The 18,675-nt window shown below is 32.8% G+C and overlaps 1 protein-coding gene across 1 annotated transcript in view; it reads left to right on the top strand.

The window, feature by feature from the left end:
• The window catches only part of COQ3 (coenzyme Q3, methyltransferase), a 30,477-nt gene that overhangs the window by 4,009 nt on the left and 7,793 nt on the right, over positions 1-18,675 (top strand). The window contains exons 2-5 of the mRNA XM_051997440.1: positions 8,434-8,551; positions 9,900-10,049; positions 16,560-16,659; positions 17,644-17,886. Coding sequence (XP_051853400.1) covers positions 8,434-8,551; positions 9,900-10,049; positions 16,560-16,659; positions 17,644-17,886 — 611 coding nt within the window. The remainder of the gene's footprint in view (positions 1-8,433; positions 8,552-9,899; positions 10,050-16,559; positions 16,660-17,643; positions 17,887-18,675) is intronic.

The following is an 18,675-nucleotide window of genomic DNA, read 5'->3' as shown; positions in this document are numbered from 1 at the left end:
TTGATCACAGTGATCATAACTTTCAGAGTGGTTGGTGTTGACAGTATTGATGTTGTTAAATGAATTGTTCTTCTTTAAATGTTCATTTTAATTTGTCTTGATCCAGGTTTCTCACTCTTCCATTCGATCATTTCTTATGACACAGTAATATTCCATTGCCTTCATATATCATAACCCTTGCTAATGGGTTTCCAGTTCTTTGCTACTATGAAAAGAGCTGCTGTAAATATTTTTGTACATGTGCTTGCTTTTGATCTCTTTGGGGCATATGTGTAAGAGTGATATTGCTTTGTCAAAAGATAGGAAAAGTTAATAACTTTGGAGGCATAATAGCATATTGCTTTCCAGAGTAAATAACTAACTCATTTCTCTACAAGTAGGGCATTAATGTACCTTTTTTCCTTCAGTCTATCTTAACAATTGCCATTTCCCTTTTTTTGATGGTTTTGAGCAAGGTTTTTTAAGGTTTGGGATATACTAAAATCCAATAGAGGGAAATGTAAGACATATAAAAAAAGCAAGTTAGCTTTATTGTGCCACTACACTATTGTGTAGTTACAGGCTAGCCAGTCAGTTCCCTCTTTATTTGTGCTCTGTAAAGGATCTTAATTTTTAGGCTTGTGAATTTCCTACTCTCTTTTTCATGATCTGGTTTCTCCCTTCTCTTTTACCATAAATTTTTGTAAAGAGGGAGCCTTGGGGAGACCCTTTTTCCACCAGTAGTAATACTTTGGTATTGGTAGCTGGTTACAGGGAGTTTTCATACTCCACAGCTGCCTAACAATACCCTGATTAGGGAATGAGAGGTTAAAACTGTTGGCAACAGCAACATTTCCTGCTTAATTTTCTGACAATGTTTTATCTTATTTGGGGAAGCTTATTTAGGTGGTGTAGGCCAGGAAGCATTTAAAAATCTCTCCGGAGACCAATGACTGGTAAAACTTTGCTTTGCTTCCCAGCCTCAGGAAATCTCAGTCCAGAAGCTACCCTAGAGATAATTCATTTCTGGTAAGGGAGTTGCCTCCATTCATCAACAGAAGCACCCCAGTCATGTGTGTGTGTGTGTTGATTTTGATTTCAGTAGGACCAGCTTCCAGATTTTGCTGATCACACATTTAGCCAGCCTTAAAAGCCCCTTATGGATATCTTAAAGTACCACCTTATGGGTACCACCTAATCATCTCAGAGTAAGCGGGTTTTGGCATAGTAAAGAGTGAAAGCTAAGCAGTCTGTTTTAGATTGAGTCCCTTATAGATTTCAGCATACTATCTTTGTTACCAGGGGTTTTGATTTTCCCTAGGGACTTCTTAGTTTAGTGGGGGGCGGGCTACTGGATTCCTTACAACTTTGCTATGAGGTGGCGCTTTAGAGTTAGCAACCTTTTTGTAGTGAGAAATAATTACAAACTGAAGAGTTCCTTTCTAAGGTTATTGCATGTTACCCTCAACACAGCTTCATGTTACCTCTCTCAGCAACTGGGCTGTTTGCTGACGTTCCACCTTCCATTTCTTTGTACTGACTGCTGTCATCCCTGGAATTCATTCCCTTTTCACTTTTGTTTAGAATCCTTGGCTTTCATCCAGGCTATTCTCAAGTGCTACATTATATTGGAAGATTTTATTACCTCTTCCTCTCCTTTACTCACTCTTCCAATTGATAGTATATTCCTACTAAAATCAACTTGTTTTTATTTTGCATTTGCTTTTTATATGTGTTTCTCTCTGTAAAGCAGAGACACTCTCACAAGTTTTTTCTTTTTCTGAATACACCCAGTTTATCACGTGAAATATAATTAAAAGTTTTTAATTTCACTTAAAAAATTTTGAATTACAAATTCTTTCTCTCCAGTCATTGAGAAGGGAAGCAGTAATGATACCCCATACCAAATCCTGTTCTTGACACATAGTAGGCATCAATAAATGTTTATAGAATGATTGAATGAATAAATGTACCCTTTCTTCTTGGAGACAATTAAACTGAGATGATGTAACTTGCCCAAAGGGTATATGGCTAATCTGCTAATTTCTAAAAGATTTATATCATAGTGTCATCAATTTAGCGCTCTTTTTGTGGTGGCTAAAATTGGAAGTTAAGAGGATGCCTGTCAATTGAGGAATGGCTAAACAAACTGTGGTATATCATTGTAATGGAGTATTATTATGCTATTAAAAAGGACAAGCAGGATGTTTTCAGAAAAACTTAAGACTTATATAAAATGATGTAAAGTGAAGGAAACAGAACTAGGAGAACATTATACCCAGTAAGAGCAATAGTGTATGATGTAGAATTGGGGATGACTTAGCAATTCTCAGCAAGGCAGTGATCCAGGATATCCCAAAGAACTAATGATAAAGCATACTATCTGCCTCCAAAGAATTTATTTGAATACAGATTGAAGCATGATTTGTTTACTTTCTTTCATTCTTTTTCTTTTATTCAAGTCTTTTTATACAAAGCAACTGATACAGATATGTTTTACATAATTGCATTTGTATAACTTATATCTGATTGCTTACTGTCTCAGGAAGGGGGAAGGAAGAAGAGATGGGAGAATTTGAAACACAAAATAATTTTAAAAAATTTAACATGTGATTAAGGAAAAAAAATATATTTTAAAAAATAAAGATCACTAAAGAGTTCAAGAGGAGGTTTTACATGAAAAAAAGAAAAAAACCCACTGTTTTACTCCTTCCCCTGCCATACCATACATAAATATAAAATTAAATTAAAGCCCAGCTGAAGGTTTTGTGCTTCCTTCTGATTATTACTAATAGCTTTTTATTTGTGGGGAGATGAATGCAACAAAAAATAACACATTGCTGAATCAAATAAGCCCAAAGAGCACATTAAACTTGGCAGCATAGAGGGCCATCTGCTGAGATGACCTTGATGCAGTGCTCTTTATAGAAGCATAGAATTATAGAGCTGTAAGTCTTCTGAAACTTAACTGTGGCTTTACTAGCTTTATTTCCTTAGTTTAATTTAAATGCCAACTTTGGGACAGTTTTCTCCAAGATCAAAACAATATTTGGTACTATTTATACTGAAAGTTACAGATGTTGCAAGGGATAACTCCCACCCAAGGTGTCTAGGAACTTTCAGGACCCAGAGGATGAAGGAGCTCTAGGAGACCAAATATGGAAGAGCCATAGGATCCAACAATTCAGTGTTATTAGAGATTTGGGAAACGCAAGAAGATTAACCCACCATATTCCCTTCATATCATAGAATTTAAAGCTGGAAGAAATCTTAAAGAACAACTTAGAGGCCATAAGATATATTAGAAAGCTGCGGGAGTTGGAGTTTGGAAAAGCTATGCTCCAGTTCTACAGACATAATCTTATAATAAGTGCTTTGCTCCATTTACTTAGCATCAGAATTTGAAAGGATCTCAGTAGTTATCTGGTCCAACCTATTCATGAAGGGAATCTGCCACTAACATATTCAATAAATGGTCATCTGGACTTAATCACCTCTAAAGGTTTCATATTCTACTTTTGTATAGCTTTGATTTTTAGGAAGTTTTCTCTGACATCAATCCTACATTTGCCTCTTCACAATTTTCCATTTATTGTCCCTACTTCTGCCCTCTGGGACAATAGAATAAATCTGATCCTTCTTCCACATGATATTCTTTCAAGTGTTTGAAGACAGTTATCATGTCACCCTTGAATCTTTTGCTCCCTGTCCTGAACATTCTTAATTCCTTCTTCAAATCCCACCTAACTTGGACTCAAGGATCTTCAACATTCTGGTGGCTCTTTCCTAGGTGCTTTCTACCTTATTTAAATTGTTGTACCCAGAACTGAACACAACACTGTAAAGTACAGAGGGACTATCATTTCTGTATTTTTGAAAACCATATCTCTTATAATGTAGCCTAAGATGGAATTAGCTTTTTTTTTTTTTTTTTTTTTCTGAGGCAATTGGGCTTAAATGACTTGCTCAGGGTCCTAGGAAGTATGAAGTGTCTGAAGTCAGATTTGAACTCAGTCCTCCTGACTTGAGGGTGGTGCTCTATTCACTGCACCACCTAGTTGTCCCTGGAATTAGCTTTTTTGTCTGCCACATCATATTGTTTACTTATATGTGGTTTTACAAACTTCTAAAACTTTAGGATTTTTTTCAGACCAGCTACTGAGTTACTATGTATGTGAAATGAATTATTGGGCCATCAGTATCTCTCTCTGTCTTTCTCTCTGTCTCTCTCTCTCTCACACACACACAGATACAGACACAAACATACAGACACAGACACATACACATATCCTTACACTATGTGGGTGTGAGATGGAATACAAAATACTTTAATAATATGTAACATTTTATTGATGACAATATAATCATATAATATGGTCAATATCTTTTAATATTCTATTCACATATCTATTATTAATATATGTGATCATACCATTTATATTGTATATATGTATATATATATGTATATCTAAGTATGTATGTATAGTCACTAATAATCTAATAATTTCCTTCCAAAGACACACTAACTCAATAGATGGTTTAAAAAAGACTGAAGGCTTTAGTAGACTATAAACTAAATATGAGTAAGCAGTATGATATGATGGTCAAACAAATGAATAATTAATTATATTAAATTTATATGTTAAACATTTTAATACACATTAAAATATGTATATTTAATGTCACACATAAACATATGTGTTTATATCTGTATATAGTTTTGAACTGAATTTGCTAGAACTATTGATTTAACAACTTTTAACTCTTTGCTATCATACTTCTCCCTCTACTTTCACTCCCTCTCTCTTCTACTCCCAATACTTTTGATTTGATGTCATATTGTTCACTATGTTCTGTTTAGGTTAAAACTGGGAAATTTCCTCCACATTCTCTGCCCACTCTCCCTAATTTTTTAAAAAATCATTTCCTTACATTATACTAATTGTATTTTATGTGACCTTGCACATTGGGACTTCCCGAGCTAGCCCATTGCCTATTCTAAAGGGAAATTTCTAGTATTTCATTGGCTCAAGTTTTTTATTGATAAGGGTATTCCCTCTCTCTCTGTAAGTGATCTATCCTTTCTGATTATGTTCTTGTCCATGACTTTCCCTAAATCATCAATGGAAGAAGCAACACACAGATTATGGGACTTCCTTTAGTTCTTTTAAATTTCTCTGAGCTCTAATATAGTATTAGATAGCCAAATTTTATCCATTGGTCTTACTATTTGACTAACTCACTTTATTTTTTCCTGTTTCCAAAGGCATAATTAAGTCAATAGGTTGGGGAAACATTCAATGTCATTTCTTTGAAATATAATTTTCACTGTTATGCTACCACTCATAGTTAAAGCTTACTTTAAAAAATCCTAAGCTCCAGAGTGGCAGTAGTGTCAACTGCAGGAGGCGAGGAATGGAAACATGTGCCTAGACTATACTAGCCACAAGTAGTTGACCAGGATCCCAAGCATTCCCCTCACTCACAGATGAGAAAACAAGCCCAGAGGTTACCTCACAACTTCCAAAACATGTTGAATTACAGAGGTAGAACCAAGCTGACAAAATACAGAAGCACTCAGCTAGGTTCTCTCAGCATTCCCCTCCAAACAACTTTAAAATAATAACTCAAATTAAATTCAGGAATAGTAGAGCTAATAAAAGGTGAGAATGAGACATTCTTTCAACCCAGATCAATGTAGGAGTTGAGAAAAAGCAATAGAGAAATCTGAGACAAGGGGGAGGAGATTGGCTGGGGCCTACATGGACAAAACACTAGTGGTAGGACTAGGTGGTGACAGAAGCAGCAGCAGCTTCAGGATCTCTCAAGTCGGAAATAACCTGGCAGCTGGTCAGAAAGAGATTACAGGGTATCCTTCTGCTAGTACTGGGTAAAGAACCAGGTACAGTTTGTCATACTCCATCTCCTATTTCCAATTCTGGGTCAGTTCAAAGGCATTGAAGAGCACTTTTACTCAAGAGGTGAATAAAAACTTTGAGGAGCAATATCACTTCTGGTCCCAAGTGATCAAAAATCATGAGGAACAGTATCATTTCCGATCTCAAGGAAGGAAAAGTATTGATTGCATTCCCAAGGGATCCAGGACATTTCCTGGTAAGGATCAGAATATAGGCCAAGAGACACCTCTTCTCATATCACACCACTTTGGAAGCAATGTAATCTTCCAGAACCCCAGAACAAGCTCTGAAAATAACTGCAAAAAAGCCTGAAGCTTGAGAGAAAGCCTCTCATATAGCAGCAGAGCCCAACATTAATGTAAAGTTCCAAATCAAGAAATAGGGTAAGAAAATGAGGAAACAACAAAGGAAAGAACCTGACCATGGTGACATGGGAAAAACAAGCGAAGCTATCATGGTGACAGCTTGGAAAAAAGAGGTAGAAAAAATACTAAAGAATAGTATTATAGAAGAATAGTAATATAAATACAAAAGCAGAATTGGCCAAAAGGAAAAAGAGGTAGGAAAAATCATTGATGTAAATGACTCCTTAAAAAGCATTTTTCCAAATGGAAAAAGGAACAAAAACTCACTAGAAAAAAACACTTATTAAAAAATTAGAATTGGTAAGTGGAAGCTAATGACTCCATTAGATGTCAAAAAAAAAAAAAAACAAAAAGGAATGCACCTTTTCTTATTTGTATATGGCATATATAGCCATATACAGCTTCACAAAAAAATGTATCAAGGCATAAAACCCTCAGATGCAGAAAAGCAAAAATTTTTAATTTAATATATTTAAATATATTTAATATATATATATAGTTATATAAAATCAAATAAATTTAAATAAATGCAATTTTAAATTGCATTCTTTTTCAGACCATAATATAATAAGGATTATGGAAGCTTCGATTAAAAGCAAATTGGAAACCAAATAATTTAATTCTAAAGAATAATTAGGTCAAAGAACAAATTGTAGAAATGATCAACAATTTCATTAAAGAGAATAACAAAAATGAGACATTACAAAATTGGTAAAATATAGCCAAAGTAGAAGGATAATTATATCATCAACTGCATATGTCAACAAGAGAGAAAAAGCAGATCAATAAATTGGGGATGCTACTAGAAAAAAAAATTAGAAAGAGAACAAATTAAAAATCTCTACTTAAACACCAAAATGGAAATCTTGGAAGATCAAAGGAGATATTAAAAAGTTGAAAGGAAGAAAACTGTTATAAAAAGCTGAAAGGAAGAAAAATTAAAACTAAAACTAGGAGCTGGTTTTAGTATCAGATGAATTAACAAATAAATTCTGTCCAACATTTAAGGAACAATTCTAATACTATACAAACTTTTTTGGAGGAAAAATAGGTAAAGGAATCTTACCCAATTCCTTTAGACAAAAATATGCTTTTGATTTGTAAATAAGGGAGAGCAATAACAGAGAAAGAAAACAGTAGACCACTTTCCTTATTGAATGTTGATTGGTAGTTGAATAATTGTTTTATCTTTAAAATAAAAGATAGTGAGTATTATTAATATCCACACAGAGTATCTCAAAAGCCTTAGTGAAATTTTAAGCTTTCATAGCTTGAATGCATCATAGTGCTTATTCAAGTTTAAACTGCACTAAAACTTTTGGGACATGTTGAAAAGAAGAAATAGGCAGTGTAAGGATTATCAGAGAACTGAAACTTAGAGAAGTTAAATGACTTTCCTACTATCACATGGAAGCAAAACTCTGATCAAGATCTCCTGACTTCAAGTATAATGTTGTTTCTATTATACAATCTGTTCTAAGCAAGTAATGTAAAAAATGGGAGAAAAATGGGACAGGTTTGAACATGTATATTTTCATAAAATTGAAGAGAGAAAGTTAATCTGACTTCAGATAGAATTCCATGCTTTCTAATTTAATACGATATTCTTGATGGTGTTTTTACTATGTTTGAAAGGAAATTGTTAGAAAAAAAAGGATAGACTCTAATTTGTAAATTAATTGTAGTGTTAAATTGTAGTGTAAATAAATTGTAGTGTTGTTGTTCAGTCATAGCTGACCTTTCATAATTCCATGGACTATATTCCCTATGAGATTTTCTTGGTAAAGATACTAGTTTGCTATTTCCTTTTCCCGTGGAGTAAGGTGAATCGAAAATTAAGTGACTTGCTTAGACTCACATAGCTAGTAAATGTCTGAGGCTGGATTTGAACTCAGGTCTCCCTGACTCCAGCCCCAGTGCTCTATTCACTCAGCCACCTAGTTCTGATTAAATGGCTATAACTAGAATTTTGCTTTTTAAAAATAGAATACAATCTGAAATTTTTTTTCTTTTTGCTTAAAAATCTACTTAAATTTTTGTCATTTGTGATATAATAGAAGTACGAATTGTGTTGGTTAGTTTCTAGATAAAATTATATTGTGCATTAGTAAGGATCATTCTTTGGAAATTAATTTTTTTAATTCTTGCTTTTTATTTTCCTACTTATCCAGGAAAGCAAACCAACAGGACTCTGCTCATAACACCTTGGCTATTCAATGATAAAGGAATCATGTGTTTAAAATCTAACAATATAACTGTTGCCTACTCAGATAATATGAAAACTTACAGGTATGTTTTTTTGATGAATCAGTATAATAATTACTTATTTGGAGGAGAGATGTAATTATTTATCATAATTATAATAATTTATCATCTCACCTAAAAGTGAGATGTTTGCTAATTTGTCCTAATATGATGGTTTTTGATTGAAGGTTTTATTTTTTTAATTAGAATTTTAAAATTTTTTAAAATTAAAATGCAGAATTTGTCACTTTTTCAGTATTTTGTGAGTTATACAATAATGTAATACATGAAATCATAAATTATTTTTGTCAAAGAGAAATTGGCTATGTATACAGTTTAAAAGTTAAACTAGGGACTTTTGCATAATTGTATTAGTTTAAGAAAATAAAATTTACAATTTTATGGAAAATAGAAAATAGTATTTATATTGAGCTCTATTTTCCAAGTATCTAGCCTTGCTTCCTGCATAAGGGTCTTTTTGAAGTTATTGAATAATAAAGTATGAAAAAAAATGAATGAACATAATATTAAGTAAGAGTTCCATTTGTATTATAAAAGGGCATATGTACCTAGCTTTCAAGATGAATAGGTACAGCTAAACATAATGTGACATGCTGAAGCCTAATTGGCATCCCCCAATATTTGATAAATTAGCATTTCACTGTAATGGATTTTACTCTGCTGGAGGACAGAACTCAGTGGTGCAGGTACATTTTCGAATCCAAACTTAATAAAGTTTTGGAACATTATATACTTTAAAAAACCCTCTTCAAAGGATCAGCCAGACCTGAAAGATTTAAAAAATTGTCAGCCCAACTCAAAACAGCATAGTTCTGAGGTCTTATATTAAGTAAACAGCAATTTTCTATAGCCTAGCTCTCCAGGAACAAGAACTAGAATATTCCATTTTGTAGATTTTGGTCTGTACTGTATCTTTCATTAAGGGATCCATTCCCCAGACGTGGCTGCATAGTAGTATATACCATATTCTCTTCTTTCCAAGTTTGCCAAAAATTGTATTATCCCCTGGGCTTTTCAGAATCATCATGGTGCTGTCTAATGGCATGAGTTTGGAAAGCCTCACTTAGTAGTAGAGATGGAAAGCAAGCCCTTTCCATACTTAATAGTAAAATGAAAATACATTATTATAAAAGATATGATTTCAAGGAAAATTATCTATGATGGTATCAACAGAACTCCCTCATTAAAAAAAAAAATTAATTAATTAAATTTAATTTTTTTTTATACAGAACTCCCTCATAAAACAAGGGAATATGAAAGGAAGACTATGGGTTTTAAAAAAATTAATGAATATGAGCAAAAATGTAACATTTCCCATGTTATATTTTGAAGATCTTTGGCATTTCATATATTCATTTGTTTCATTCTTCAGATATATTGGAATGAGATTGCATAGCACTTCAACAACAGTGGATCCAAATGAGATGAAAACATTTCAGGCCCTGGCATACAAATGGTGGGATGAGCAAGGAGAATATGCACCTCTTCATTCTATGAATGATTTAAGGGTGCCATTTATTAGGTATTATTTGGTAAATTCTTACTTTTCTTAAATGATACTCTGGTTAGTGTATCAGATTTTCTGTTAAATTTATTTTCTTTTAATATACTTATTTTTATATACTTAGCTTCATAAGTATAAATTGTGAGTAAAAATGCACAAAGTGTATATTGGTATTATGCTTTTAAAGTTAGAATCTCTCCAAAGTTATTTGAATATTTTTTGTTATTTTATTATATTATCAATAATATTATCTAATAGGATCATCTTTTCTCTATTAATTTGTAAAGTACTTTTCAGCCATCTAATTAATTATGATTAAGTACCTTAGAAGTGACTGTGGTCAGATGACATTCAGATCATTTTATAATTGAGAAAATTTAAATTCTAAGACACTGAGCTATTTTTTGGAGGATATTTATTAATTTAGTAACCTTGCTAATATTACGAGTCCAACTTTCTGATTCTTATTCTATTGACTTTCTCCAAGACCCTATTTTCATTTCAATTCAGTAAGTTTTTTTTTTCCTTTAATATTAAAAAATTAAAAAAATCTAATCCTCACCTTGATTGCCTCACAAAAAATCAAAACCAAATAAATAAATAAATTCAAACCTCATCTCTACTTCTTGACCTCCTTGAAGTCCCTTCCAGAATCCCACCTTCTGTAAGAAGTCTTTCTTAGCATAAGGGACAGCCAGTGAAAATGTAGTCAGGAGATGAAGTAACAGCTCAACAGATGGGTGATGATGAAGAGGAGGGGGAGAAAAAAGAGCTTTTGGTGAAAGACTCAATATTTTTTTTCACTTAATCATATTTTATTTTCTCCAATTACATGTAAAGATAGTCTTCAACATTCATTTTTGTAAGATTTTGAGTTCCAAATTTTCTCTCCTCCCTTCTTTACTTTCTCCCTTCCAAGATAGCAAGCAATTTGATATAGATTATACATGTACAATCATTTTAAACATTTCTATATTAATCATGTTGCGAAAGAAAAATAGCATTTTCCATCACATGTCTATTGGAATTGTCTTGGAATCATTGTATTGCTGAGAAGAACTATGTCTTTCATAGTTGATCATCCATACCACATTGTGTAAAATATTCTCCTGGTTTTGCTCACTTTACTCAGCATTAGTTCATGTAAATCTTTTGAAGATTTTCTGAAACTTTTCTGCTCATTATTTTTTTATAGAATAGCCTATTCCATATCCCATTGCATCCATGTATCACAACTTATTCAGTCATTTCCCAATTGATGGCATCTCTTCAATTTCCAATTTTTTGCCACCACAAAAAAACCCTGCTACAAATATTTTTGCACATGTGGGTCCTTTTCCTTTCCTTTTTTTTTTTTTTTTTTAAATCTCTTTGGGATATAAACCCAGTGGTACTGTGAGCTCAAAAGGCATGCATAATTTTATAGCCCTTGGATATACTTCCAAATTGCTTTTCAAAATGGTTAGATCAGTTCACAACTCCACCAGTAATGCATTAGTGTCTCTGTTTTCTTATATCCCCTATAATATTTTATTATTAACTTTTCCTGCAATGACTTACTTTTTTTCAGTAAAATGTGAAGCAAGATTCTTAAATATGAAAGTAGAGGTAGGAGGAAATTTGGGAGATTTGAACAGGGATAAAAAAAGGTTTGGAAAAACTACTATGGTGAGTGGGATAGTGAGTCAATTAGGGAGAGGTAAAAATATTGCTTTGTTATGGTGAGAGCCCACTTGAGATTATGTAACATAAATTTGTTGTGTTCTCATTCATCATAATTTTATGACTTTGTCCAGCTTTGTTCAGCAGCACATAAGTAGGAACAAAGTTAGTAATAGGATAAGGGACAAGGGACTTGAGAGAAATACACAAAGTAGAGTTGAACTGAGAAAGGGTGTCAAAATGGAGAAATGAAGAAAAAATAGTCAGTGCAGAGTATTTTTCCATGGCTTGGAAAAGAATAAGAGTGTGGAGGATTAGTGAGGATGAACTTGCAAAGGCAGAGGGAGAACTAGAATAACAAGTTTGTGATCAGATAAGGAAATTTCCAAATTAATGAACATATGAATGGTGCATTTGTGGGTGATGACAAGGTCAAGGTATGATCATTTCTGTTTGTAGTTGAGGTCCAGTGGAAGTGTATATATGGGAAATGAATAAGTTGAAAGACGAGGTCAGAATATTAGAGGGATGATAGTATAAATATTGAAAGTCTTCTTTTATGAGGGCAGGAGTTAGGGAGGAGAGAAAGATTTTAAATCAGGTCCTAAATTGATTCCTTCCTGGAAAGGAAGGGTCTTGGAAGTCAGTATACAAAACTACCAGACTTTTGATTGGGTGATAGATATGAACTGAGTGTATCTTGGAGAAGAAAAGGTTACTGAATGATGGCATGAAAGTGGGAGCTTGAAAGTGGCATTAAAGAACAAGGAAGATGCCAACTTCTCTGCCATTACCAATGAATTTGGAAGAACAAGTGCTAATGAGAAGTTATGGAGGCTTTGTCATTAGGAGGGAACTAAGTCTCAGTGGAAGCTGGAATATGGAAGGAGTAGGAAGGAAAATATTTATAAAGTGAAAGCAAGTTTGCAAATGAGGAGAAGGTTTGTCTAAGGAGCCTAAAGCCTAAGAGCTGAAATGACTTTTGTGACTTCAAACAGTTTCCTTAACTGTGAAGTGAAAACCTTGAACTGGATGACCTCTGGGGTCCATTCCCGCTCCAAATGAGTGATCTTTTGTTTCATTAAAATTCATCAAGAAACAGTATAGGGGAAAAAAAAAATCATTCCTCACTCATAACCTGTATCTTCCACCCGTTTATTATTTAGCTTATACATTTCTATATTTGAATGGTGAAATTTTGCTCACTGAATTTACACAAAATTGATGAAATTTATTTTATTTTTTTCTCCTTAATAGTATTTTATTTTTTTCCAATTACATTTATCTTTGTAATATAGACAAGGGGGTCAGATAGGTTAAATAACTTGTCCAGGATCACACAGAATGAGAGTGGAAGAGGTACAGCTAGAACTTTTGCATGTAAGTTTTGAATCCACTTTTCTTTACAACAAGAAAAGACAATTTGGATAGTCATTTACTGTGCAGAGGTGAAAATCCTGCCAATCAAAATGAAGTAAGTTGCCATTTCATCATTCATCTTTTTAAGATTTTGAAGATTAACCTTTTCCTCCTCCCTAAGACAGCACATATGTACAATCATGTTAAACATATTTCCACATTAGTTATGTTTGAAAGAAGACTCAGAGCAAAAGGAAAAAAACACAGGAAAGAAAAAAAACAACAAAAAAGTGATCTGCAATCTGATTCCATAGTTCTTTCTCTGGATGTGGTTAGCATTTTCCATCACGAGTCCCTTGGAATTGTTTAGGATCATTGCATTGCTGAGAAAAGTTAAGTCTATTACAGTTGATTATCATACATCTTTCCAGGTTTTTCTGAAATCCGCTTAGTCATCCTTTCTCATACAGAATAGTATTCCATTAGATTCATATATCACAGTTTATTTAGCCATTCCTGAATTGATGGTCATCCTCTCAATTTTCAATTTTTTGCTCCCACAAAAAGAGCTGCTATAAATATTTTTTATATGTGGATCTTTTTCTTTTTTTTATGATTTCTTTGGGATACAGACCTCATGGAATATTGCTAGATCAAAAGGTATGCAAAAAGACTAATGAGCTAAAACAACAACAACAAAAAAAAAAAACTATTGAAAGTAATGAATGAGTGGATCATATCCAAAATAGTGAAAGATGATGTTACAGATAAACTAATTGGTAAATAATGATATGAAGTCTAAAAAAAACAAAAGCAAGAACTACCTATAATTCATCTTGATTGGCAGGAATGTATTGATTTTCACCTCTACACAGTAAATGATTATTCAGAATGTCTTTTCTTGTAAAGAAAAGTGGATTAGAAATTTGCATGCAACAATTCTAGCTGTGTCTCTTCCACTCATACTCTGTGTGATGCTGGGCAAATTATTTAACTTAGTCACTCTTTCCTTGTCTGTAAAAATGAAAGAATCATGCTGGGTGATCTATGAGGTCCTTTCTGGCTCTGATGAGAAATGACTCTGGTTTTGAATTTCATCTCATTGTATGGGAATTATTTGTGGTTTGAAAATACTGTTCCCTTTGAACTGATTTTTTTGTTTTGCTTTGGAGGTTTCTAAACCTTTTGTAGTTTTGTACCATCTAAGGTCTATCATTCTACCCTTCACCTATTCCCCAAACATCTTTTCAATGAGTGTTTCTTCTTCCATTCTTCCTGTAGGGAATACTGTAACTATTCTTTGGATTAATTCCATAAATGCTCAACAGGAATATATTGTTGTTGCTTTTTAAAATTTGTTTACTTAAACAGATGTCCTTACTTATATTATTTGAAAACAATAACAAATTGATAGGGTGTGTGTTTTATGAAAGTTGATGCTTGTGCTTATTGAATTTTAGTAATGACATTTAAATCTCTCTGGACTTCAGTTTATTTATATCTAAAATAAGGGAGTTGGACTACATAAACTCTAAAGTCCCTTCTAAGTGATTTGTTCAAGAATACACAACAAAGCTCTGTTCAATGTAATGATAATTCCAAGGGACTCATGATGAAGAATGCCATCCACATCCCAGAGAAAAAACTGATGAATTCGGAGTACAGATTGAGGGGAGTTTTTTCACTTTCTTTATTTTTCTTCCTTTTTTTTGAAAAAGTAAATATGACTAATATGGAAACATGCTTTGTGTAATTTCACATATTTAATTGATATATTATTTGCTTTCTCAGTTAGTGGGAGAGGAAGAGAAATTAGAATTCAATTTTTTTTTTTTTAGAAAGGTCATATAAATAAGTAGAAAACGGTACAATAAAGAAGTGGCTGATCAGGGATCAGAAACCCTGGTCTCCTGATTTTATCACTGATTTTTCACCTTAGCTTTTCAACTATTATGGCTGTAGGGAAAAAGCAAAGTTTGTGCTCCTCATAATTATTTTAAAATATCATGTTTTGGTAATATTCTGCAAACTTTTTTATTCCCATTACTAGTCTTTTCATAATTTTTTGGTGTTTTTTTTTTTTTTTTGTATTTTTAATTCTTGAAAGATTGAGGGGCACTATATTGTGTGGTTGTATTGTAGAAACAGTATGTTCTGAGAGGCATGGTAGTATATGGAAAGAAAATTGGCTTTGGAGTTAAGAAAATCTGAATCCTAGTATTGCCTTTATCACATATTGGCTGTGTGATGTTGACAAATAACTTAACCTCTCAATGCTCTAAGCAGCTGTCTAAAATAATATATTGCAGAGAAAGTTCTGGCTTGCATTGGTAGAGGAGTGTCTTATGATACTGAAATCAGCAATCCATTCATTATCTATTTAATTTCAGAATATTGGTGTTTAAAAAGATGAAACTTTTTGACAGTCTTCAGTATAATTTAAAAAACCTAACACTTTGTGTTTTATTTACTTTTTTGTCCAACCTCACTTCATTTTGAGCTTATACACTCCTGAAAGTAATTTTATAGGACTATTACATTTTTCTATTAATTATTTAATATGTCTTTTTTTGTATCATTTGAAAATGTCTTAAGATTTAAGTAAGATATCTTAAGACAACTCTTCTGTTTGCTTCTCATTGGAATTATTTCTCATCTTTGAACTCATTGCATATAGAACATTTAAAAAAGTAAAATATTATTTTGTAGTTAGGTATATTTGATCATTCCCCAGTTATTAGTATTTTGTTTCCAGCTCTTTGCTGTACAAAAAGTGTTGCATAAATATTTTGTTATGCACTGTATCTTTCTGTATTGAACTTTCTTCAGGTATTATTACTAGTTGTATCTCTGTGATATTTCTGTCATTTTCTTGGCATAATTTCCAATTACTGTCCAAAATTTTTGGACTAACTCACATCCCTACCAACAGCATATTAGTGTATTTGTCTCATCAAAACTCATCCATGGGAGCAGCTAGTTGGATAGAGGACCAGCCTTGAAGTCAGGAAGACCTGAGTTCAAACCTAGCCTGAGACACTTATCACTTCCAAACTGTGTGACCCTGACCAAATCATTTAATCCCATTGCCTCAGCAAAAAAACAAAACAAAACAAAACTCATCTAATATTGTCTATTATTGCCCTTTATCATCTTTATCAGTTTTCTGGAATGAAGTAAAATAGGGATTTCCAATCATGTGGCTCACTATTAAAAAAACAACAACAACTTACTTGCCTTTGGTCTCTGTTATTCCCTCTTCTTCCCATCCTCTCATTTTCAAAGTTACTTTTTTTAACTTTTCTGGTTTTGATTATTGGAAACACTTCTGCATGTTTCTAAAAAACTTTTTTTTAGTATTTATAAACAAATTGGTTTAAATTGCAAATGCAACAGTTATTTAAGAATGGTACTTTTTTGCTAATAAGCCAATTCCTGAACTTTTATATTTTTATGTTTTTTAGAAAGTAAGCCAGTCATAAGATTTTTTTTATTATTATTTTTTAGAGATAACCTTTTGAAAATGATTACTAATCATCACTTGGAAAGTCCATTGTCTGGAATGAAGATTCTAGATGTTGGCTGTGGAGGTGGACTGTTATGTGAAGTAAGAACCAGATCAGTGGATAATTATCTCATTTTTTACCCTTTTAAACCTAACTTAGAAGCCTAAGAGGGAGGGGAACAGATTTATATAGTATTCATTAAATATTTTTAAGAAACAATTGAATGAATGAATTATAATATACATCTATGATGAAAGTGTAGGGCTAGGACTGAAAAAGCCATTCCCTTACAGTCATCTAACTTCACCATGGAATTGTAATAGGTGAAAGTTAAGTTTGTTGCTATATTATATCAGGCCTTGGAGCCTTGCAATTAGCCTTTCATTCTATATTTTAGATACTTTTTTATGGAATCATAACATGGAAGAGTATTGCTGAAACTTTGCCCTTCAGTTCTTATGTTGAAAAATCTTGTGGAATAACATTATATAATTACAATGTTTATTCTGTCAGATTTCAAGGGCATTAATGTAATTGTTTATAAATAGTAAAGGTGAGAAGAAACCATTAGTTGATACTCTGCTGCTTCTCAAAAGTATCTTAAATCTAAAATGTTATGTCTGAGAAGCTCATAGGATTTTTATGTTCTTTTAAAAATTCAGCCTTATAAAGATTACGTTTTTTAACAACATAAACTAAGTCGGTATGGCTTTTCTGTAAATGTACTCATTGATTTCCAAAGCTGAAAAAGAGAACAGCTTACAATGAATGATTTCTCCTTTTTAAAGGAAAAGGACTGGACAAAGAGCAGTCCTCTCAAGTGATTAAGAGAACTCAAAGACTGGTTACACCTTTATTTTTAAAATGCAAAATACATAAACGTATATTGTTTTGGTTATATGGTATGTTGTTTTGGTTATTTGCTACTATGACTACAGAAAATAAATAAAGCACCATGTTCCAAGAGAAAAAATTTTTTTCATACTGTCTGACTGCTGGCCTTTTTGAAAAATATTAAAAATTTTAGGTTGCTAGTACAGTCATCTTGCTTTCTTCCAGAGGGTGACAGTCCTTTTTGTCTTTAGCCTCTAGGGCGACTAGGAGCTTTGGTTACTGGAATTGATCCTTTGAATGAGAATATTAAAACAGCACAACAGCACAAATCATTTGATCCAATCCTGGACAAGAGAATCCAGTACAAAGCATGTTCCCTGGAGGACATTGTAGAAGATACTGCAGAAACTTTCGATGCTGTTGTAGCTTCAGAGGTTGTGGAGCATGTGAATGATTTGGAAACCTTTATTCAGTGCTGCTGCCAAGTATTAAAAGTAAGCATTGTTTTAGCTTGGCCAAAGTTCTCTTCTGTTTATTTTTTTTAAGTAGCTGGTGCTTAAGCAGATCTTGGCAGGGCCAATGGTTTTTTGTGCATGTGGTAATAGATTTCTTTTTGTAACTGAAACCATTCAGTCCCCATCTTTAGCCTTGAAAGTCTAGCATGTTTTGGGGAGACAGGTGATGCCTTTTCTGACCATATCTTTATATGCTTTTATGTTGGCCCTGAATATTGATATTACTCATAAGAGAATTGATATCTTGAAATCCAGATTGCTGACTCTATTAGGCAATGCAAAGGTAGACACTCTAAAACATTTTTGGAGCCTAATTTCTTATCGAAAGTAAATGAGCTTTGACAAGTGCAACTTTGGAAAGCTCTACACATTTATAGCTGTTGTCTTTCCTATAATGTTGACTAATTTTAAAATAGCTAATGGACACTTACAAAAATTCTGAGAACAATTGATTTGTAATCAATTAAAAACACATACATCTATTATAGTAATTTCAATTATCAAATTGCATATGTTAAAGAAATACACACACACACACACACACATATATATATGCAGGATCTTTAATATATATGGCTCTTCAAGATCCTGTGCAGTAAGTTCATATTCCAAAATTTCTTTTAACATGTGACCACATTGTATTGCAGTAACCATCATTATTCACTTGTGAATTTAAAATGGTATTTTGTTTGGGAGAATTCTTTAGGTCCAAGTGGCAAAAGAACAGAATGCTGTCTCTAATTTTTCTTCATTGCCCAAATTTCATTG

The sequence above is a fragment of the Antechinus flavipes genome, chromosome 4 (assembly GCF_016432865.1).
Source record: "Antechinus flavipes isolate AdamAnt ecotype Samford, QLD, Australia chromosome 4, AdamAnt_v2, whole genome shotgun sequence".
Taxonomy (NCBI): domain Eukaryota; kingdom Metazoa; phylum Chordata; class Mammalia; order Dasyuromorphia; family Dasyuridae; genus Antechinus; species Antechinus flavipes.
This window is presented reverse-complemented; position numbering and strand designations above follow the sequence as displayed.